The sequence below is a fragment of the Phaenicophaeus curvirostris genome, chromosome 12 (assembly GCF_032191515.1).
Source record: "Phaenicophaeus curvirostris isolate KB17595 chromosome 12, BPBGC_Pcur_1.0, whole genome shotgun sequence".
Classification (NCBI taxonomy): domain Eukaryota; kingdom Metazoa; phylum Chordata; class Aves; order Cuculiformes; family Cuculidae; genus Phaenicophaeus; species Phaenicophaeus curvirostris.
Genome location: NC_091403.1, coordinates 5,958,636 through 5,978,551, shown reverse-complemented (window position 1 = coordinate 5,978,551; position 19,916 = coordinate 5,958,636). Strand labels below are relative to the sequence as shown.

At 39.4% G+C, this 19,916-nt stretch overlaps 1 protein-coding gene across 1 annotated transcript in view; it reads left to right on the top strand.

The window, feature by feature from the left end:
* Nucleotides 1-1,509: 1,509 nt before the first annotated feature.
* SECISBP2L (SECIS binding protein 2 like) overlaps nucleotides 1,510-19,916 on the top strand; it is a 28,611-nt gene continuing 10,204 nt past the window's right edge. The window contains exons 1-11 of the mRNA XM_069867169.1: nucleotides 1,510-1,684; nucleotides 10,774-10,952; nucleotides 12,322-12,646; nucleotides 13,152-13,287; nucleotides 13,586-13,815; nucleotides 13,930-13,954; nucleotides 14,721-14,836; nucleotides 16,452-16,583; nucleotides 17,125-17,208; nucleotides 18,235-18,402; nucleotides 18,542-18,683. Coding sequence (XP_069723270.1) covers nucleotides 1,667-1,684; nucleotides 10,774-10,952; nucleotides 12,322-12,646; nucleotides 13,152-13,287; nucleotides 13,586-13,815; nucleotides 13,930-13,954; nucleotides 14,721-14,836; nucleotides 16,452-16,583; nucleotides 17,125-17,208; nucleotides 18,235-18,402; nucleotides 18,542-18,683 — 1,555 coding nt within the window. The 5' untranslated portion in view covers nucleotides 1,510-1,666. The remainder of the gene's footprint in view (nucleotides 1,685-10,773; nucleotides 10,953-12,321; nucleotides 12,647-13,151; nucleotides 13,288-13,585; nucleotides 13,816-13,929; nucleotides 13,955-14,720; nucleotides 14,837-16,451; nucleotides 16,584-17,124; nucleotides 17,209-18,234; nucleotides 18,403-18,541; nucleotides 18,684-19,916) is intronic.

Genomic DNA, 19,916 nt, shown 5'->3' with positions numbered 1-19,916 from the left:
TGTAGTTCTACCTTTTTCCTCCCCCTTCCCATGGTTTAGGAATGATGATAAAATATTATCAACCAAGTTGTAAATAAACCGTGTTTGATTTCCATTAAACCCAGGGCAACAGACGTGTGTTAGCTTAATGAGATGTAGGAATATTCCGCATTGAAGAGGCGTGTGGGAGCTTTCATTGTTAGGCAGCACCCACGCTGCTTTCCCACCCTTGCAGTGAGCAGCCTCAGGGGTGAACACCGTCTCATGGACTGGGCTGGCATCGCTCTCGATAATCAAACACGAATCAAAACCAGGGCAGCAAAGTACAATCACAGAATAGTTTGGGTCTCAAAGGACCTTAAAGATCATAAAGTTCCAACCCCCTGCCATGGGCAGGGGGGGTTCCAACCTCCCGCTGGGTCAGGGTGCTCAGAGCCCCATCCAACCTGGCCTTGAACCCCTCCAGGGATGGGGCAGCCACAGCTTCCCTGGGCAACCTGGGCCAGGGCCTCAGCACCCTCACATTGAAGAAATTCTTCCTAATGTCTAATCTGCATCTTCCCCCCATTCCACTTTAAACCGATTCCCCTCATCCTGTCACCCCATGACCTTGTAAAGTCCCTTCCCAGCTTTCCTGTGTGCTTTCTTGTGTTCTTTCGTTGTGTTCTTTTGAAATATGTTCTTGTATTTCTAAACAAACAAAAGCTGCATCTCAGGGGCTGCACCTCTGACATATAGAGTCATAGTTTGGGTTGGAAGGGACTTCAAAGATCATCCCGTTCCACCCCCAGCCATGGGCAGGGACACCTCCCACTGGGTCAGGGTGCTCAGAGCCCCATCCAGCCTGGCCTTGAACCCCTCCAGGGATGGGGCAGCCACAGCTTCCCTGGGCAACCTGGGCCAGGGTCTCAGCACTCTCATAGTGAAGAAATTCCTCCTTAGGTCTAGTCTAAATCTGCCCCTCTCCAGTTTATACCCGTAGCCGCTGGTCCCCTTCCCACACGCCTTTATGTGGTGGTAAATGGTGTGAGGGAGCTGGGGTTGCTTAGCCTGGAGAAGAGGAGGCTGAGGAGAGACCTCATCGCTCTCTCCAACTACCTGAAAGGAGGTTGTGGAGAGGAGGGAGCTGGGCTCTTCTCCCAGGTGACAGGGGACAGGACGAGAGGGAATGGCCTCAAGCTCCGCCAGGGGAGGTTTAGGCTGGACATTAGGAAAAAATTCTTCACAGAAAGGGTCATTGGGCACTGGCAGAGGCTGCCCAGGGAGGGGGTTGAGTCCCCTTCCCTGGAGGGGTTTAAGGCACGGGTGGACGAGGTGCTGAGGGACATGGGTTAGTGTTTGACAGCAAGGGTTGGACTCGATGATCCCGTGGGTCTCTTCCAACCTGGTTATTCTCTGATTCTATGATTCTATGATTAACAGCCCGCCCAGCCCCCGCGCCCCCGCCGCTCCCCCTCCCTCTCCCCCCCGCCGCCTCCGCGCCCCCGCCCCGCCCCGGCCCCGCCCCGCGAAGTCTCTGCGCGGCGCGGCCCCTCCCGGCCGCCGTCCAGCCGCCCCCGCCCGTGGCGCAGCCGGGCTCGGCTTCGGCGGCGCGCGGTGCGTGCGGGGCCCCGCCGGGCGCCATGGGGGGCGCGGCGCGCGCGCGGGCCCGGCCTCATTAGAGCCGCCGCCCGGAGCCGCCGCGGCCATGGACAAAGCCGACAAGGTGCGAGGGGCCGGGCCGAGGAGACGCCGTAAGCGGCGGGGGCCGGGCTCCCCTGAGGCGGCGGCGGCGGCGGCGGGGCCCGAGCCGCTCGGTGCGGGGCCTGGCGGGGGTGCGGGGAAGGTTCCGTCGCTCCCCGGCGTCGCGGCCCCCCGAGGCCTCGGCCGGGGCGGGGCCGGGTGGGCGCTGGCCGGGCCCTGCCCGTCCCCGGCCCCGCGGGGCGAGGCTCCGCTTTGGCCTTCTCCCCTCTCTCCCCTTCCCTCCCCTTCCCCTCGTTCCTCCGGGCTTTTGGAAGGGCTGCGGCTATTGACGCTTAATTTAAACCCGCCCGGTCACCGGAGGCTTTTAGGGGCGTCTTGAGAACTTTGTGGCGTGAGGGCTGTGTCGCTGTTCTTGAAATACTGTAAGTAGAAGGGTTCAGGTTGGAGCCCTCGGTGTTAGGACGCGGCTGGCGGCCTCAGGTGGGGGCGAGGGGCTGGGGCAGAGCTGCCGGTTCCATCAGCCGCCGTTCGTTTTCTTGGCTTTGTCAGGGGAATCGGTTTGCACCGTCCTTTAGGACCCTTCGAGGTGTCGGTATGAAGAAGTTCAGTCTGGGACTGAGGAGTTGGTGTGATTTGTTACGTATTTGTAATAAAGTGTTTCACCCTCAGGACGTCTGAAAGATAGATCTGAAATGAGTGTTTCCATCCATAACCTGATTTAAGCTTTTGTTTCAGCAGGATATGTTGAATATTGCTTGTTTTTTTTTTTTCTTTTGTAGTTGCCAGCTTTGGTATCTCCAGAGGTTCTAATAGTAGGGTTAATAAAATAATGTAAGTTGTTGAAGCAGAGTAGATCTGTGTAATAATGCTCTTTGTAAAGATACTACTCTTCGTTTTGTACATATATATAAGGCTGTGAAGAGTTTATCTTCTTAGGAAATACCTCTCACTGTGTTTGTCTTACTGGGTTTTGTGGTGTGGTTATGACTTTAAATTCACTTTTTCTGTGCTCTTATATTTATCTATATGTAGAAAAGCTGACCTTATCCAGTAAAGATATCTTATATTAGTCTAATATGTTTTACCTTTTGCTTTAAAATTTTAGGTGTTGGTGCGGGTTTGTTTTGGGTTTGGGGTTTTTTGTTTTTTTTTTTTTCCCCCAGTAGTTAGTACTGCAGTGCACTTGTGAAATACTTTGTTCCTTGTTGCTGGAGCTTACCATTACTGGAGGTTCACACGCTCCTTTTCTGTTTTGTTGTAAACAACTCATAAAAGCTGAGAATGATTTTGTTATTCACCCTGTAAAGTGTTGACTCTGCCTGTGTGATTATCTTAAGTGTAATATTTTTGACTTGGAGGTGCAGTTAAGCCCTTAGAAGGAGGAACCATATTCTTGTTTATTCTGTTTGCAGCGTATCTGGTCTTGTTGGTTCTTTATCCACTTGTTAGGCTTCAAGGCAGACAAATAATCAATACCTGATGAGGTTTTTAAATTATTCAGTTATCTTGTTGCTTTTGTCTTATTATACTGTAGCATCTTGATTAGGAGATCTCTAAATGCTTTGGGTTTGAATCTTTTGTGCTTTAAGAGTTGAATGCAATCATCTTTACCAGTTTAAGTGTTTAGTAAGGTTGCATCAGTTTTGGTGCTGCTCTCTCTTTATGTTCCTTTCTGTAGCTGTGTTGCACAGTACATGATAAATGAATATTAAAGCATACAGATGTGTGTTAACAGTACTTAATCTCTTCTCCCCTTTCCTCCAGAATAGTATCTTAGCATTTGGACACCTAAATAATAAAAAGGTGTCACTTGTAGATAGCCTTTCAGGTTTCTGTTGCTTAAATCTGGTATGACTTCAGTTGTTAGAGTATGCTCAGTGATGTTTTGGCAGCCGCCATAGGAAAAAAAAAATGAAAAAAAGCTGTTTAAAAACAATTATTTTGTGGTGGGCCGTGTTATACTTCTTGTATTGGGTGTGGGAGTGTACTTCTGTCTGCATTGGAGCTGAAACTGTTCCCATTAAAAAGTGTATGTGTCTCAGCAGTTAAGTGTAGGTTGTTTTCCTACAACAGATAAAACTCTGCATGTGACCTCTGGCACTCTTTCACCTGAAGCTGTTTGTGGTAGAAAACTAAAGAGAAACAACTTCCCCTCTCAAAGGTTCTGCTGTGCTTTGATTTTTCCAAGTGTTGTATATTTGCGTTGCCCTGTGCTTAAGACATTTGGTTCCATTATTGTGGGTAAGAAATCAGGTGAAGTTGCGAAATCAGTGACCTGAGCTTTGTGTTAGTGTTGCTTAAAGGCAGCCTGTTCTGCTGGTCTCTGCTCTTCTTGACCGTTCAACAGTGGCCTGATAACATGCTCACTGTAGATCTAAATCAAGGTTTTGTGCTCTTTATGCTTATGGTTTTCCTTCAGTGTTTCTTCAGTGGCAGAATTTCCACCTGAAACAGACTGGAAAAGGTCAGGTTTTTTTGTGCTGTATGTTTTACGTGTTTCTTTCTCTTGAACCTTGAAAGTGCAGAATTCAGGGTTTGTGGTTTTATTTATTACCTTATTATAGCATATGTTCTTTAGTAGGTTTACATGTTATTGGTATGATATATGAACATCTTAAGTTTGTGATGAACAAGTTATTTTGACTAGTTTGTAGAGATGAGGAAGCTGATTTACTTTAATGGCTTGTATTAAGACTTTTAGTACGTATGCTATCAGTAGTAATATTTGATTGCATTGTAGCCTAGTTTAGAAGTTTGTATGTACTGCTGAATCCTGTAAACCAGATCGGTGAAGCTTTTGGTAGCTTTTTATCTTTGGACAAAGTTTGTAAGTATAAATATTAAGTTTTATTTTAAATTATATTTTAAATCTTATTTCCCTCCTTCTTTTCCTATAATATTCTGGATTTAAGTTTAAAAATGCCAGCTTGTCATGTTGTGTCACCTGTTTTCTACATATAAGTGAACAATTTTAATTCTTAGCTGTGTTACATTCTGAGCGTGGTACTTTCTTCTGTGAAAGGAATGAGAACTAAGCATGGCTCCCTTATGAGCTGAGGGAAAATGAAAAGACTGGCTTTGTAGTGTATTTGCTTTAAGTATTGCATTGAAATTACTATATTTAATCTAAACAGGGAGGATTAAATGTTGTGCTTTGTTAAATGGCCTGCTGCTTGTGTTTCCAGTTGGACTGCATATTTACCATTCCTGAAGTATCTGCCACTTGGAAGCAACTAATTATAGAAGCAATGACTTCCATATTTGTAAAGTTTCTCTTAAAATAGATGAAATGTGACCTGTCCAACTACTGAAATGACTTAAATTATGAATCCAAAAATCAGAAGCAGGATTATTTTTCTAATAAAAAATAGTTATTTGAGCTATGTTTTTATCTTATTAATGATGAGACTTCTTGTTTCCAGATTTTGAGACAGTAAACCAGCTGATTTGATTATAGTTCTCTGAAATGTGGCATCTGTGTCTATTTTCTCACCCTGAAAATAGTAAGATTGATATCCAAGTGTTCTCTTCCAAGAGAGCAAGCTGACAGAGATCCTATTTAATGGAAAATGCTGAATGACGTTAAGCTACAATGAACAAAAACTTTTCTAAGATTAAACATACAGTGCTATAACTATAGGACAAAGTTTACCAGTCTGTTCCTGCTTGTGTCATCTTCTGTCTTTGCAGCTGTTGGTGACTACAGTAGCTTTTATATAGGAAACAAAGGATCGCTTCAGTATATACGCTGTCTTGAAAGAGTTGTAATTGTTGGACTGAAATATATAATGACCCACTGCAAAGCATTTCGTAAATTGAAACTAGAGTTATCTACAAAAGAGACTTTTGTATAAATCATGGTGTCTTTTGAAGGAATGTGCTTCCATTAATAGGCAACTGATTGAAAATCTGATGTTTCAGCAGGACTTAAATTTATATTTAGAATCAGGTTTGGTTATCAGAGGCCAGTTTCAGTAAGGCTCTGTCTAGGGGTGTGATGTGCAAGGTTGAATAAACATGAAAAAGTTGCACTCCAAAATGAAGTTGCTTAGTCTTGCAATACTTGTAATGTTTGTCTTTAGATTGCCTGATCAAAACCATATATTATGTTGTTAACTGTTTAGGGTCTGACTCTGTGTTTATTGATGTCAGTGGTAAAGTATTAGTTTTTGAGTGGATGCAGGCTTCAGTAAATCTCAATTCTGTAAGAGTAATTAGTGCATAAATTAGTACCACAAATGCCCTGTTGTAAGAATTAGGAGAAGTGTAAGAACCTTCCCTCAAATTCTTTAACATTTGACAAGTCTTTCTCATCTAACTCTTTTCGCTTGTTGCAAACTAGTGGCATGGTCAGTCCTGTTCTTTTCATCTGCGCTTGTCACTCCAGTTGTGCTGGGTGGATGAAGTCTCTGAGGGTTTGCATTCATACATATTTGAATGCACTTTGATTTATTTCTGAAATAAAATGCTGTTTTAAAAAGGGTCTCATCTCTTATTCTGGAGTTTTTCAGTTGTCATTGGTTGCATTTTCTACTGAGTCCTAAGCTTGTCAATGTGATATTTATAGTAAGAAAAACAACAAACCCAAACTGTTTTATTTGACATTATTATTTGTTTCTGGCCAAAGAAGCACAAGAGACAACCTGTTAAGAGTTACAGAGCCTGAGTAGTAAGTCTCAGTTGGTGATATTTTTTGTTTATCCAGTGCAGTGAGATATTAGCAGGACCTTTACTTACTAATGAATTGATATTTTTTTCTTTTTGTTTTACTTTTTCATCTTAGACTATTGAGGGAATGTCATGTTGTTCTGACAATGTATTGGGAGCCAGGAGACCTAAAAAGCCATTTATTAAAAAGAAGAGTTGGACTGCAAAATAATTCTTATCGTTACCAGCCCTTCCTCCTAGCTGAGAAAACCATAGTTTTAAAAACTCTGCTAAGATAACTTTGAGCAAACTACTTGGGCTTGTTATTCATTTCGCTCACGTGTCAAGTGAAACCACAGGCCATCTGTGAAATGTGCTGAAAGGTCTGGATAATCATGTGATAGATTCGTATCTGTTGATGTTTTGGTTTGGTCAGCAGGCTGATCTATCTAACTTAGGGCATTTGTTTCCCCTTTTTGCTTCAAGTTTAGTGTCCTCATCTGAAGAAACATCCTATGGAAAAAGGAACTTTTAAGTATTTTAGCGGGACTGGGAAAATACTGTAAGGAAGTTAATTTTGTTCAGGTGGCAGTACACTTTGAGCTGTTTTCTACCCTGAAGTGGAAATGGGGCCTTGAAATCTATCAGTTGTGCTGAGGTCCGCTTGTATTCTGCCTGCACAATGTTTTCAAATGGCTGTATTGAGGTTTTCAAGTTTTCAGTTACCATTCTGGTGAGTTAGTGTGTGTAGATAGATGTATTTGGTTCTGTAGCCAATGTATATATGCACATACAAGATTTAAAAACAGAGGTTTACCCAAAGTTCTTCTTGGTGAAACAAGTTTCTTGGAAGCATTAAAAAAAAACTTCACAAACCAAACAAACCTGTAGGTACAGATGAAGTTGCACAAGAAACCAATGTTTAAGTTATAACGTATGTAAAAGATTTCTGAAATGTGGTTTTGATTCCATTAAATAGCAAGCACTATTAAAGTTGTGTAGATATTTAACTTGCAAATACACCCATATGTGTTTATGATTGCAGGATATGCTGTATCTTTATTTTACCTCTATAGGTAACCTGAATATGTTGTGAGCTGTACAGAGAACGGTAATTAAATGTATCAGCCAATTGCTTTGTCATAGCAGTAGTTAATCATTACCTCTATAAGAGACTGGGCAGCAGGAAAGGAAATGTTGAAGTTGTCTTTCTAGTTTGGGCATCTGAGTTTTTTGAGCCTAGCAAAATTGAGCAGAATAATTCAAATTAAATTTTCCTAAATTAGTCAAATGACATAACAGCATGTTTTCTGTTGTATTTTTAATAAGACTAATAAAACCCCCAAAACTTAACATGTGAAATCATATTTTTACTGGAAAGATTTAGTTAAGTCAAATTTTATCAAAAATACTTGGATGGAAAACTAAGGTAGGGATTATCTTTGCAAACTGACGAGAAGCACTTCGCTGTGGCAGCCTTGCTGATGGGGAGTAATCTGGTTCCTGCTTTGATCAGCTACATCTCCTTTTTTAATACTTGATGTGATAAACTGTTCTCTCACGGTACTAAAAATGAAATATGATGTAAGACAATATCCCAAAAGTCATTGCAATGAGACCATTCTGCAAGTGACATGGCATTGAGGAATGATTTTTGTATATCCACATCAGTTTCCCCAGGTAACCAAGGGAAAGAGCAGGCAGCCATGCAGGGAAGAGGATTAACTTTTTTTTAAAAAACTTAAAAGTGTTTATCTGTATGATGCTGTGCGGTGAGGGGGTGGCCGTAGAGCTTTGCAGGGGGTGTGCGAGTCACCTGGCACCTGAGGACTTTTATCCTTATATTTATGGGTGTTTTGATGTTTTGTTTTCCTTCTTTTGATTGCAGTTAAAACATCTGGTCTTTGTGCTACAATTTTATCTGTGAATGACTGATGTTCTTACTAAAATGCATATCAAAGCAAAGGCTTGTTTTGTTGGAAGGGTTGCTTCTGCTTTCCCCGCACGGTTTGATAAGTCCAGGGGCAGAGAACCTTCTGGGAAATGGTTGAAAATAATCATGGATTGTATACTTCAACTTTTGCTCTCACCTCTCTTTTTGTATCTATTTTTTTAAATTATCAGTTTAATTCTAAGTAAGTGTTAGTCTTGGTCACCAAGACTTATGGAATGTCCTAACATCAGAGTTGCTAAGCATGTAACTTGGATCTCAGGTCAGTGCTTGCAGACACTGTTCGGAGAACAGTCTCCTGTCGTAAACAGTGTTTCACTTAGGAAGCTTCCTCCTGTGTTTTTGTAGAAGTTCATTTTTAGTGAGGTGCACAGTATTAGGAAAAAATGAGTGATGCTTAAGTAGAAATTATTTGGTGAACTGGTGCTTACAGGAAAAGGCTAATGGTAAAATTAGGGCTAATACTGGATAAAATCGCATTAAAGAAGTATGAGTTATCAAATTTTATAATGGAAAGGTAAAGTAAAAACACAGGCAGACGCTTGGTGTATGATAATCCTTTTTGTAGGAAAACCGGGATTCCATTTGTAGAAGTTACTCAAATAGCTGTTACAGAATTATTGGCCTCACAATTACTTAGTTTGAACGTCATATTTGGAATCAAAGAGTGCATTGAGCATAATCTTTAGTTTCTTTTTTTGAACTTGTTGGGGAATTCTGTTATTGCACTCAAATAATACTTATTGAAAATAATTCTGTATTATAAAAATATAATGTCAGTCACTGGTAGTTAGGGGTTAATATTGAATATAATACTTACATGAAAGTTAGGAAGCTTTTACAGTCTCAACTGTGGTTTGTTTGGTTTTTTTCTTCTCTCCTCTTTGTAAGAGTATGTGACAGCTAAGTACTTGTATACCAATTGGTTTTCAACTTGTTTGGAGAATTACAGTGTAACTCACAGTCTTAGTAATTTACTTGATGATGATTCTGCCTTTTGCTCAGTAATTAAATTTTCTCATATGTAAGTGTGTCAGACTACAAAGATCCAGTGCTCTACATGAGTGGGTCTTGACCTCACTTTTTCTAGTTCAGTCTGATCATTACAGCACCTACTCATCAAGTAAAAGTAGCTTTTCTTTCTGACTGGGGCAATTGTATTTTCAAAATGTTTTTGGGCTTGCCCCACCCACCTCCTCCACACCCGCCCTGCTAAACAAGGGGAGAGCTTATTTTAAGAAATATATTTTGAGAGCTTTCTAAATAAGTTTATAGATAGAGATATTGGACAGTGAGGCTGTCTCTGGATGCACTGTGGGGTTGATACAGAGCAAGGACATGGTCTGAGAAGTACGTGCTCAATGTGAGAATCCTTGCTGTGATGTTTTGAGAGCTCTCATTTTTTAACTCTTTTGCTGATGTGGATGCACTCAGGTAGTAGCAAGGATTAATACTGTCCCTCAGCACATCAAATCTTCAGGCTCTCCTTTTTGTAAAATAAGAGCTTGTACTCATACAGGTTTTGTGTTGCCTTTGGGATTCTTTCTTGGATAAATGGTAGGAGAAGTCTTTGGAGTCCTTGCCTGCTTTAGAGAGAATCTTCTTAGAAGTTAGTATTCTGTGAGATACTAATGTGAGCCAAGTATACTTAAGCTGAAGTCTTTGTACAGTAAAGAAGCTTTTTTTCTGAAAGTAATATAATGAAATATAGAATTTAAGGGTACTTGGGAACTGCAGTTGTCTTATTGAATAGAGCATTTTTCATTGTTTGAGTGTAAGATCCAGCTATTCTGTATTAGAGAAAAAGTGTGGGTAAAAATGTCATATATAAAGAAACTTTTGAGGGCACCCTCAGGATCAAAGGAGATACTTTTCTTTGAAAGCACAGTTTAAAACTTAGAATAAGCAGTCTTTGATTCCTTCTTCATGGCAAGATTTAATCACATTTTTAACACTTAAAATACGTTAAAATTGTGCAGATGTGTTGTACCTGTGGGATTCCTCTGTGGTACGTTAACTATGGTATGCTAAGCCTGTGGTTTACTGGTGAAAAAAACTTTTTCTTATAATTGCCTAGGAATGTGGTCAGTTTTGTAGAGCATGCCAGGCAGTGCTACATCTGCCATATGTTGGTTTCACTTATGAGAACCTACACAACTGTGCTCCACCTACAGCACTAATTTGATTTCTTTCTGTGCTCAGACTGGTATATCCTCTGCAAGATCTGAACTTCAGTCCCTTTTGAATTAATTAGTGTTTGTATTGCACTTTGAAAATGTAAAGGTTAATATGCTAAATGTTGTTAATCTGTAGTATACTCTGTGTTGATTGGAAGGATGTAGCAAGCACTTGCCAACTGTTTTGCGCCTTTCAGTTTAGTGCAGAAATCCTGTAGTCTTGTCATCCGTTTGCCTGCTGTTGGTGGTAATTACCATACAACCCTATGAACTTGAGTTTTTTCCAAACTGTTTACGGTTGTACTTAATGAAGACATTGTTTCTTTTCTCTTTAAGAATGTCAAGCTGTCAGCTGAAGTAGAACCATTTATTCCTCAGAAGAAGGGTCCAGAAACATTAATGATACCAATGGCACTTCCTAACGACAGCGGAGGAGTTAATGGCATGGAACCAACTCCTATCCCCAGCTACCTGATCACTTGTTATCCGTTTGTACAGGAAAATCAATCCAATAGGTAATAAAGTGGTTGTGTTCATGGAAGGTGATCTATCTGTTAATGAGTTTAAACTTCTGGTAGGCTTGAGGAGTTAGTGACTGCTGGTTGTGTATTCGTTTTGTTTACCACGTTTAATCTTCTGACCTTTCACGGGTGAGGATGGCGTTTCTCTGTCTGCTATCTTTGTGTACTTTATTTCTTTCCCCCTGCTCTTCTCTATTCATATTATTTGCTGCTTTTCTTTCCCTGGCTACAGAGGTCTGATACAAATCCTTCTCCAAGTCACCTGCTGTGCTCTTTCAGGGCACCCAGGAGGTCTGTGTCTGAATCTTTGGTGCTGAAGCAAGGCTCCAGGTGTCCAGCTTGGATCCTGCCATGGTGAAACAGTATGCAGCTGGTACTTGTTTTGGGTGTAGCTGTATCCAGTTTTCTTTGCATAAATAGGTATAATACTGAGTTTAAGAACTCTTCAGCTCAAAGGTGGTGTTCTCTGAATGCCCAACTTCAGTGTTGATTATTTTATATTGAAGGTATAAATAATGATTGCTGATTGGTTTTGAAAAACGCACCCCATGTTTGCTTAGGACAGCAGTATAGTGCTGTGGTACTTGAAGAGGAAAGAACAAAAATGATCCTTTAACAACTGCCTGCTGCAGATCTGTAAAAATAATCTGAGTCTTTATTTTTCGTATTCTTTTTCTCTAATATTTGGGCCTCTGCTTTTTCCATGTATCTGGTCTCCTGGTCCCTTGGGGGTTTGAAGAGAAAGAGAATTGGGTTCATAGTTTCCGAGGGGGTATGTTGCATCACCAGTAAACACAGGAATGAGTCTCCACACTTGGTTTCAGTAGCAAATTTGTAAATGCCTGTTTTCATGTGTACTTCTTAAGGCCTGCATTTTCATAGGAATTTTGAACAAGATTGAGTTGGCAGCTTAATATACTGAAGTACTTTGGCCCTGAGTTAGCTTTTAATTATCATTATTCCACATATCTGCTAGTTTATATTGTGCAACCTTAGGTATCTGCTTAGGTTGTACGTGTTTTCTGAAGTAATTGCATTGTAATGAGTTCGAAGGACTTGACAAAGAAAATGCCTGCATTTAGTTTCTAAGCTTAATATTTGGAAATTAATAAGTTTATACAAATGCTGAGATCAAGAAATATATTTATTTTGCACTTGAATGTAATTTGAGTTTTTGAATTGTTTAATTGGCATCTCTAAGAAGTTCTGATTAAATTTAATTTCAGTTATTAAAAGCTAGGAGTCGTGGTCATTTGCTTGTTTGTTGCTTAGGGGTTTTTATAAGTGGATTGTAGAAGTCTGGATTTCCTTGAGAGGGAAAAATTTACTGAGCAGTTCTCTTTCCTTTGTTTTTTTTTTACAGACAGTTTCCATTATACAACAATGACATCAGATGGCAGCAACCCAACCCAAATCCTGCAGGACCGTACCTTGCTTATCCTATAATATCTGCGCAACCACCTGTTTCTACAGAATACACTTACTATCAGCTGATGCCAGCACCATGTGCTCAGGTCATGGGCTTCTATCATCCTTTCCCTACACCCTATTCTGCACCTTTTCAAGCAGCAAATGCTGTAAATACAGTTACGACAGAATGCACTGAGCGTCCCAATCCGTCAGGGCAGGCTTTTCCATTACCCAGTCAGCGGAGCAGGAGCAGTAACAGGGGACCAGTCCTACAAAAAGTAAGTCTGCTTAATAGGATATGCAGAACTGCATGGAGTAAATATCTTTGCACAGGAGGCATGCATCTCATTTTGAGCAAGAACAGCTATGTCAGTAGTATCAGTGGAAGGAAAGGTGGGCAGAATAGGTGTTAATCGGAGAGTAGCACAACTCTTATACCGCAAAATGTACTTGGTAAGTTTATAAAGCTGCAGGCGTAACATAGGAAGCTCTCTTCTGCTGCCTCTCTGCTTGTTTGGTCTGAGCTTAGAATTACTTCTTTAGAGAATAAAGGAGGTAAACCCATACTTTCTTTATCCCTGTTTTTTTTTTACTTCCATGTTGTAATGCAAATTTTATGCAGGAAATACTGCTTAGAGACTAATGGATGAAATACTTTTTGAGTAGTTCCCTTGATCCCTTAAAAGATGTGGCTTCTGTAGAGAGCATTAGAACTTGTAATTGCTTGATTACAACTATGAAGTCCAATCATATGACTTATGTGTGCCTAATCTCTTAAAACAGCAGCAGCAGTTACAGACACACATAAAAAATAAATGTCCTCCGGTGAAAAATGTTGCCACTCAAAAGGAGACCAGTTCATCAGGTCCTGAGAACAGATCAAAGATTGTTTTGTTGGTTGATGCATCACAGCAAACAGGTAATTTCTTTCTTGTGTTGTGAGTGTATGAAATAACCAGGACTATGTGTCGGTTGCCATCTTTCCTAAAGGAAGGTGGACCTCACTACTGTCAAAACCAGACTATTCTTGAAAGACTTAATTATTATTAATAGTTGGACCTAGACGCTATTTCAGTTTCAGCACTGACTTTATACTTATTAAAAGGAAATGGTTGTCATGTGCAAAGACTTTAGCTTTGTTGAGTTTTTAATTTTTTTAGTGATGTTTAGGTTTTTGTCTCAATTCCTGCACAAGTTATGTTTTTATTGTCTTGCAGACTTTCCTTCAGATATAGCTAATAAATCGCTTTCTGAGAGCGCCTCAACAATGCTTTGGAAATCAAAAGGCAGGCGCAGAAGAGCTTCGCACCCTGCTGCAGAGTCCTCTAGCGAACAGGGTGCAAGTGAAGCAGACATTGACAGTGACAGCGGCTATTGTAGTCCTAAGCATGGCAATAACCAGGCTGCAGCCATGGCTTCAAGAAATACAGATTCTTGTGCAATGAATGTATGTAAACATAACTGAATAACTTCACTGTATTTGTATCCTACAGACTAATAAAAGTCTGTAGGATACAGACTAATAAAAGTGACTAAATTTTTTTTTTTTTTCCCTTTTTAGGTTGTAGAGCCATCAGTAAATACAAGTAAGCATTGTCTTAGCTGGTGAGCTGTTTAAGATTTGGCTGGGTCAGTTTTGTATTTTTGCTTTACATTTTGCTAGGAACCATCTCTTGATCTACTTCCAGCATGCTACTCTTAACTGATCAGACTTCTGAATATGTCTTTACTGTGATTTCCATCAAGACCCACTTAACTTGTCGAATGAACAAGTATATAAGTAGCTTTTGCTAATGATCAGCAGCTACATTTCATTAAAGGATTAAAAAAGCCAGAGGCTCCATTGGAAGCTTTCAGACAAAGCTGTTTCTATTGTATTTTATTCTTAAGCTTCCTTCCCCTGTTGGACTGCAGTTCGTAACTGGGTAGTAACAGAGCCAAAGAATTCTCTTTTTCTATTTGAGAAGTACTAATGCTTTTTTTGAAACTTTAAAGTTGTGCTGTAGCGTGAACAAATATTTTGATTAGTTTGGTAATAGTGGGTAATGGTAGTGGCTGTTATTTATGACTGGACTGAAATTGTTATGGATGCAAACCTGCAATTTCTTCTGTCTGACTACTTCCTGATGATCACTTGTTGGCAATTTGACTGTCTGCCCTCTTAACTCTTCACTAAAGGCAATTTTGCTTTTGTAGAAATAGCTACAGAAGTAAATGTTGTCAGAGAAGAACTGGACTTTCTCAGATAACTTCATTTATATCAAAATTGTGTTCCTGGCTCTGGTGACATGTATTATTATGATGCGTTCTGTCACACAAGTTCATTTTTTCATAGATGGCTCTTTCTTTCAGCTGGTGTAAGTTGGACGAGTGTAAATTCCCAGGCAACTCAAAAAAAGCCTTGGATTGAAAAACCTCAGACGTTTTCTAGAGGTGGAAGACAAGCTGAGCAAAGAAATAGTTCCCAGGTATATTGTAAATGATTCTGACTTTAAGTATTCTGTTTCTTGTAATGTATGAAACTAAGGAATTTGAAATAGATTATGAAATCAACATATAAATAATAGTAAATGAAAACTAAATGAAAAGTGTAGAAACTCAACCCGAAAGTCCGGGTGCACATTTCTACTTGCCTAGCACTGTCATATATATATAAAAGGTCATGTACTTTCATATACTTGGCTAGTTAGTTCAATTTTTGACCTAGTCACACTTTAGAAGGCTTGTGATGTTTTTTCTTTCTTCTAAAGAAAACTTCTGATGTGTTAGTGAACTAGAATCTTCTGTTCTCCTGTTTTCTTTGAAACTTTCTTTTTAAAATTTGTATTTGCACACTGTATTATTTAGCATTTTTGTGATTAATAAATGAATTGTTTTATGCTAAAACTTGAATATGTTTCTGTGAAACCTCCTTTAAGGGGGACAGGATTTCTGTAATTGGTAACGTGAGGAGAAGGTGGCCTTCCAAATTTTGGTAGTCTACTTTTATTGGAGAGCATGGTGTGTCTGCGGAGGGAGACAGAAGACTGAACTATCTGCTTTTGCTTAAACATAGGTTTTGCTTGAATTCAGTTATTGCAGACAGGAATAGCTGAGCTTTAAGTGGTATCTTTATTATAGACTTGCTTGTATGCATAGATACATAGCTAGCTTGTCCTGCCTTGTTTTTTTAGATGGAATTATTGGTGTCTTGAGTATTCCCATTTGGGATCTCTGCATTTATTACATGAAGAAGCTTGTTGATGCTTGTATCTGCCACTGTAGCAGTTCTGAATTTTTCTGTAACTTGTAGTCAAATTGAGCTTTTAAAACCCCTATTTGTGGTTTATGGCATTGGGAGGGTAGGAAGAACCAGATTTCCTTTCATCCAGTTGCGGTTTAGACTTTAAAAAAATTATTTTGGGTATTTAAAAACAAAGCTGGCACAGAGTTGTAAATGAGGTTTTGCCAGCCAGATTTACTGTACCTCAAGGCAGAATTGTCCTAGAAACTATTTTCTTTTGAAGCTATATTTGTACCAGGTCTGCAGGAAATCTTAAGAAATATATAAGTATGGGAGGTCCAGAATTTCAGACTCAAATCGGGCATTACTTTCAGCTAACCAGTCTTGCATGTGGGCTGCCACCAAGCTGCCATGTAATAAATAGCAGGGTGTTTAATACCTTCACACTGAGGTCTCCAGTCCTTAAGGAACTCTCTGCCTTTGCATGTTGAAAAGTCAGTAACTGCTTGCAGAATAATTATGTAGTGGGAGAAAGTTCTTTTGATTGATCAGGGTTGCAGGCAGTTCCTCAGGATTGATGTTGGTTGATGTTTGAGTTCGTAGAGTCACCAGCAACTCAAGTGGCTTTCTTAATGTTTGACCAAGAGGATGCTATTTTTTTAAATTGGAAATATTGAGATGAATGTATAGAGGTACTGCATTTGGCTTGAGGGAGGGTGAATAATTTGATTCTGTCTGTGGAATGTGTTTGAGATAGTTTAAAAAAAACAACCCACAAAACACGAGAACGTATTCCATGTGTGCACACACATCTTGAAAAACTGAAATTGCAAAATGCCAATAATGTTCATTATCTTCAGTTGGGTTTCAGATGCAGAGATCACAGCACATCTTCAGAAAGAAGGCAGAATTTGCAGAAACGACATGAAAAACCTCTGACTACAAGCCAGTGCAGTAGGACAGAGCAGAGTCCTGAACCTCTGTATTTTGAGGTAGCGTCGTATGAAAACTTTCTGCATTATAGTGATGCAAGTTGTGTGTAGAATAAGTGATGCTCCCAACAGGGAGAAGTTGCAAAACACCTGTCTCCAAGAGTTGTACAATACAGTGTACAGTTTTAATTATTATATGATGTTTTCATACTATGTGTACAAAGCTTTGGATGTTGTGGAAAGTGCAAGGATTTTGAACTATTCATGAAGAGCAAATGAGATGAGCAACTTTCAAGTAACTTTTTCTGCTCCCTTGCAAAAAAATTACTGTTCTCTGGTTTATCCTCTTCCTCCCCTAATTATAATTGGATTTCTTCTGTGTAAAACATGAATAAATTGCTCTTTCCCTTTTTATAAAAAAGTTTACTAAGATGCAGAAAGACTTTATTACTATTTCATAATTTTCTGTTTGTGTCACTTTGAAGCCCTTCTAGCTTATGTGGGGCTTGAGGATTCAATTCTAGCTTCAGCTGTTTCAGTTGATGCTTTTCATGTGACTTCTGGTTCCATTCTCTTCGTCCTTACTTCATGTGTTGTTTAGGATGAAGATGAATTCCCAGAGCTAAACAGTGACAATGGCAGCAGCAAAAGTAGTAACATCCAGCAAAAGATTTCACCCAAAGTAGTAAGTAATTTTGTTTTGCAAAGCATTTTTTAGTTAAATTGTTTTGAGACTACTTAATTTCTTTAAGTTTTTTATTAATCTCCACTACAATACTTGATATTCTTGGGGTATTTGTGTTACAAGTTTTGAATGCTAAAGAAATGCCAATTAAAATAAGTCATGCAGAGAAGCCAGCAGATAAAAAAAATCCAGTAGCCTTTTCTAAGATAATAAGGTTGTTAACAGGTGAAACTGTAAGATGCATGTGATGAACTGTGATTCTAAGTGCCGGTCACAAGTTGGAAGGGACCCATAAGGATCATCACAGCTCCTACCTTATCTATCTCACTGATAATTTCTCATTAGTTCTGTGATTTTTGAAGTCGCATGCTGAATTTTGGATGGACAGTAGATGGAAACGGATTTTTGAAATTAAAATTAGTGTTCAGGATTATTGAGCTTTCTTTGTGTTAGTACAGCGTCCTTGTTACCCATTCTGACTCAAAGGACTTGCATCCGTATTGATGCTTTGATAAAGCTTTATTTCAAATTTTTAAATCTGCAGATGTGTAGGAATGGTGTCAATTTTTCAAAATAACTGTAGTTTGTGTAGTTTATTTTGAAATGAAAATAAGCTAAGCTTTGTCTGCTTTAAGGCTATACGAAGAGCTGTTGGAAAGATGTGCTTGTAATATGTGATCTACTTAAATACTTTGTTGCAAAACCTCACATATAGACTACTTTACATGGCCGCTTTCCAGGAAAGTTAAGTCCTACGTGAAATCTTCGTGGGGGGAAAAACACTCCCTTATTTAGCAATCATACTGAGGAACCTTCTGAAGGCAAAATTGGGGATAAATTTAATGGTTTTCCCATACAAAAATGAAATATACATGTTTCTAGATTTATTAGCTTATTACAGGTAGAAGAGACAGTAATTGGGAGCCAGATCAATGGTTTGTTCTGTTACTGAAGTGCTGTGTTTTCCTATGGTCTTGAGAGAAAAGTCTTTCATTGTGTATTTTTGCATTTTGTGTAAAATCCTAGTTGGATGACTTACCAGAGAACTCTCCAATCAATATAGTCCAAACTCCAATTCCCATTACAACCTCTGTACCAAAGCGTGCAAAAAGTCAGAAGAAGAAAGCTTTGGCAGCAGCACTTGCAACAGCTCAAGAGTATTCAGAAATAAGCATGGAACAGAAAAAACTTCAGGTGTGTCTCCCCCAGTAGTAGTTACCAAGAGGAGTATCAGTTAGTTGTTCCTCCTCTTTATTCTATAATAGCAGGAGTAAAGAATGTTTTGCAGGTGCTATTTTTTTGTGTTCATCAGCATGTCATGTTCACATTATAGGAGGCTTTATCAAAAGCAGCTGGAAAGAAGAGCAAGACCCCTGTTCAGTTAGACTTAGGTGACATGTTAGCAGCCCTTGAAAAGCAGCAACAAGCAATGAAAGCTCGTCAGATCACCAACACCCGGCCTCTTTCGTACACAGGTATTTTTAATGTGCTTGACTATTGCTACAAATGCAGTTTGTGACAATATAGAAATGATCAATCTGAGCATCTTAAATATGCTTTTTCTGTCAACTTTTATTCTTTGACTATCAACATAATAAAAACCTTGGAAGACTTGTAATTCATTTCTTGAATAATTCAGCTGTGCTATCTTCCTCAGTATTGCAGCGTGCAATACTGAAAGTCCATGTACAACTGAAGACAAACTTCTCTTATAAGGCCTAATATTCAAACCTCAGGATTCACATCTTGAGAGTAGTTCAGTGCTGAAATGAATATATAAGAACTGTATTGGGTCTAACCAAACTTCTACTATGGATATTGCAGAATTCTCTTTGAAAGCTTAGAGAGGATACCTCTGACTGTGTTACAGAGGGATACCTCTCCAGGATATTCTTCCTGCCTCTGCTGGTTATGGTTGAGGACCTGCTGACCCATCCCTGTCTAAAAACATTTGTTTCTTAAACTATCCATGACTTCTGTCATGATTCTACCTTCCATAATGTGTGGAGAAGCTCTTCCTACAGTGTTTGTTTTTTTTTTTTTTTCTTTAGAGTGGGGGTAAGGGGTCTTTTATGCCCCACTCATAATTTTGTTAGCTTTCATAGCCTTTCTGTTACACAGACTAAGCAATCGTTCCCTGCTGTCCTCTGTCACTCTTAGTTCTGTTATCTCTCTTCTAGTCTGAAGGATCCTAGTCTTTTTAGTTATTCCATTGTGAAATCGTGCCTTTTCTTATAATCCATATCACTTTCTCTTTTCCTTCTTGTAGTTCTGCTGTTGCTTTTTTAAAATAAAGAGGATCAAATATGCACGGAATTTTAAGTTATAGTTCCATCATGAATGCATACAGTGGCTTAGTTGTGCTTTTTTGATCTCTCTCTCTTTAGCAACACTTAACATTAAATTAGGTTTTTTAATGCTTGCTGCTGAATGCTGAATACAAAATTGACATTTTTGTAGTTATCTATTATAACCTGTGAATCTCATTCCTGCGCAGTAGTACGTAGCCTAGAGTCCCTTATGCACATAGTTACCATTTTGCTTCTTGCATGTTGCTTCATTTACCTACTTTGAGTTTCAGCCATGTTCAAACATTAATTCAAGCTGACAATGTTATATCAAACAAAGCTCAGCAAAGAACAGTTAGCATTTCCATTGGAGACTGCATTTGTTTTACTCTTTCTTGCAGGAGATACTTTAACTACATG